A 2,500-nucleotide genomic window follows, 5' to 3' on the forward strand; every position below is an offset into this window, starting at 1 on the left:
TAATAAAAAACAAACACTCACGTTTAGTGATGCACAGATAGTAGTAGCATCAGATACAGAGACACACACACACACACACACACATTATGACAGACACACACACGTACACAGAGACACAGATACACACACGTGGTGAGACATAGAGACACACACAAACAAGTAGTGGTCGTTTGGGTCCTCACACACATGCATACACACAGAGACACACACACACAGACAGACACAGAAACATACACACACATTGAGACCGAAGAGACACACACACACAAGTAGTGGTCGTTTGGGTCCTCACACACATGCATGAACACACACACAGACAGACACAGACACACACACACAGACAGACACACAAACAGACAGACACAGACACACACACAGTGAGATACAGACACACACAGACAGACACAGAGACACACACACACACACACAGACAGACACACACACACACACACACACACACAGTGAGATACAGAGACACAGACAAACACACACAGAGTAATACACACACACACAGAGACAGACCAGAGACACACACAGACAGACACAGAGACACACACGCACAGACAAATACACACACAGACACACACAGAGAGAGACACACACACACACACACACACAGTGAGACACAGAGACACACACACACACAGTAGTGGTCGTTTGGGTTTGCGTCTTTATCTCCCTAGGTTACAGTGAGTTCGCCCTCCTCTCGCGACACCGACTAGTTAATAGAATGGAGACATGTGAAGTCCGGTGGCGCGAGGTAGATTGGTGTCTGCGACGTGGTCTAGTTTGATTTTACCTGCGTTAAGAGTGCGCCTGCGTGGTAGCTTTGCAACTCCCCCGTTTTCCTGTCGTGAGTTTACTCTGCCCGTCTGACGTCAGCAGGGGATACGCGCGCTAGGAGGGGTGCTGTTCTGGTGCTGATACGAGAAGCTCGCTCGCGGACTGCAGCGGGAGAGCTGACGGGAGATTCGCGCGCATGCCCCGGTCCTCCTCCTCCTCCTTCCTCTCCTCCATAGCTCCCTCTCGCACTCTCCTCGAGAGAAAAAAACAAATTGGCTCGTTGGTGAAAACACCGATGGATTATTAACGTGCGTGTGTGTGTGTGTGTGTGTGGGGACATCGCGAATGATGGAATATGTGTATGTGCTCCTTGCGCTCCTGCTCTGTAGCAGAGCGGACGCGGACAGGAAAATCGGTAAGTGCATTTTTTGTGTTTGACTCTGTGTTTGTGTCTACTGGCTGTGTGTGTGCGTGTGTGTCAGTGTACATCCTTCACCGAACGCAAGAGAGACACAATGTGCCGATCATTATCACGCGGATATTCCTTTTTCCCTTTTTAAAATATAATAATTATTATTAATCTGTTTGTGTGTGTGTGTGTGTCATGTTTCTCATGATCCGCACGCGGCGGGGGCGCACTCACTCATACGAAGCCTCAGTGCACGAGCCAACAGCTCTATCTGCTTCACCGCAAGCGCTCAAGCACTCAGCCTGGTCGAGTCATCCTTAACACACACACACACACACACACACACACACACACACACACACACACACACACACACACACACGTCCCCGAGTCCCTCCATACATTGTGCGTGGAAAGCTACTGTTTCGCCGAATGATGTCATCACAGGGACTGAAGGTGCGAAGAAACGACAGAACGGGATAGCCCGTGTGTGTGTTTCTCTCTGTGTGTGTGTGTGTGTGTGTGTGTTTCTCTGTGTGTGTGTGTGTGTGTGTGTGTGTGTGTGTGTGTTTGTGTCTGTATGTGTGTGTGTGTGTGTGTTTGTGTCTGTATGTGTGTGTGTGTGTGTGTGTGTGTGTGTGTGTGTGTGTGTGTGTGTCTCTGTGTGTGTGTGTGTGTGTGTGTGTGTGTGTGTGTTTGTGTCTGTATGTGTGTGTGTGTGTGTGTGTGTGTGTGTGTGTGTGTGTGTCTCTGTGTGTGTGTGTGTGTGTGTGTGTGTGTGTGTGTGTGTGTGTGTCTGTGTGTGTGTGTGTGTGTCTGTGTGTGTGTGTTTGTGTCTGTATGTGTGTGTGTGTGTGTGTGTGTGTCTGTGTGTGTGTCTGTGTGTGTGTCTGTGTCTCTGTGTCTCTGTGTGTGTGTGTGTGTGTGTGTGTGTGTGTGTGTGTGTGTGTGCTTCAGTTTGCCCGTGTGTGTTTGCGTGTCCGTTTTGGCAACAAATCAAAGGCCTTTATTATTTCCCTCTTCTGCAAGGGGCTGATGTCCGGTGTGTGTGAGAGACTGAGCGAGAGAGAGAGTGTATGCTTGTGTGTTTGTGTGTGCATGTGTGTGTGTGTGTGTGTAAATGCTCTGATGGATGTGTGGAAGTGTGTTTGGTGAGCCCAGGACAATGGCCCTGCTCTCAAAGTAAGATGGGAGTGTGTGTCTGTTTGTGTGTGTGTGTGTGTGTGTGTGTGGGTGTGGGTGTGTGTGTGTGTGTGTGTGTGTGTGTTTCTCAAAGTAAGATGTGTATGTGTGTGTGTGTGTTTCTCA

General features: G+C 49.2%; 1 protein-coding gene across 1 annotated transcript in view; it reads left to right on the forward strand.

Annotated features, from left to right (window-relative positions):
• Positions 1 to 1,131: 1,131 nt before the first annotated feature.
• LOC308375702 (receptor-type tyrosine-protein phosphatase N2-like) overlaps positions 1,132 to 2,500 on the forward strand; it is a gene marked incomplete at both ends in the record, with an annotated part of 32,680 nt that continues 31,311 nt past the window's right edge. Inside the window, one exon of the mRNA XM_080851886.1 lies at positions 1,132 to 1,198. Within this exon, the coding sequence (XP_080708012.1) occupies positions 1,132 to 1,198 (67 nt within the window). The remainder of the gene's footprint in view (positions 1,199 to 2,500) is intronic.

This window comes from Sprattus sprattus, assembly GCF_963457725.1.
Source record: "Sprattus sprattus genome assembly, chromosome: 15".
Classification (NCBI taxonomy): Eukaryota; Metazoa; Chordata; class Actinopteri; order Clupeiformes; family Clupeidae; genus Sprattus; species Sprattus sprattus.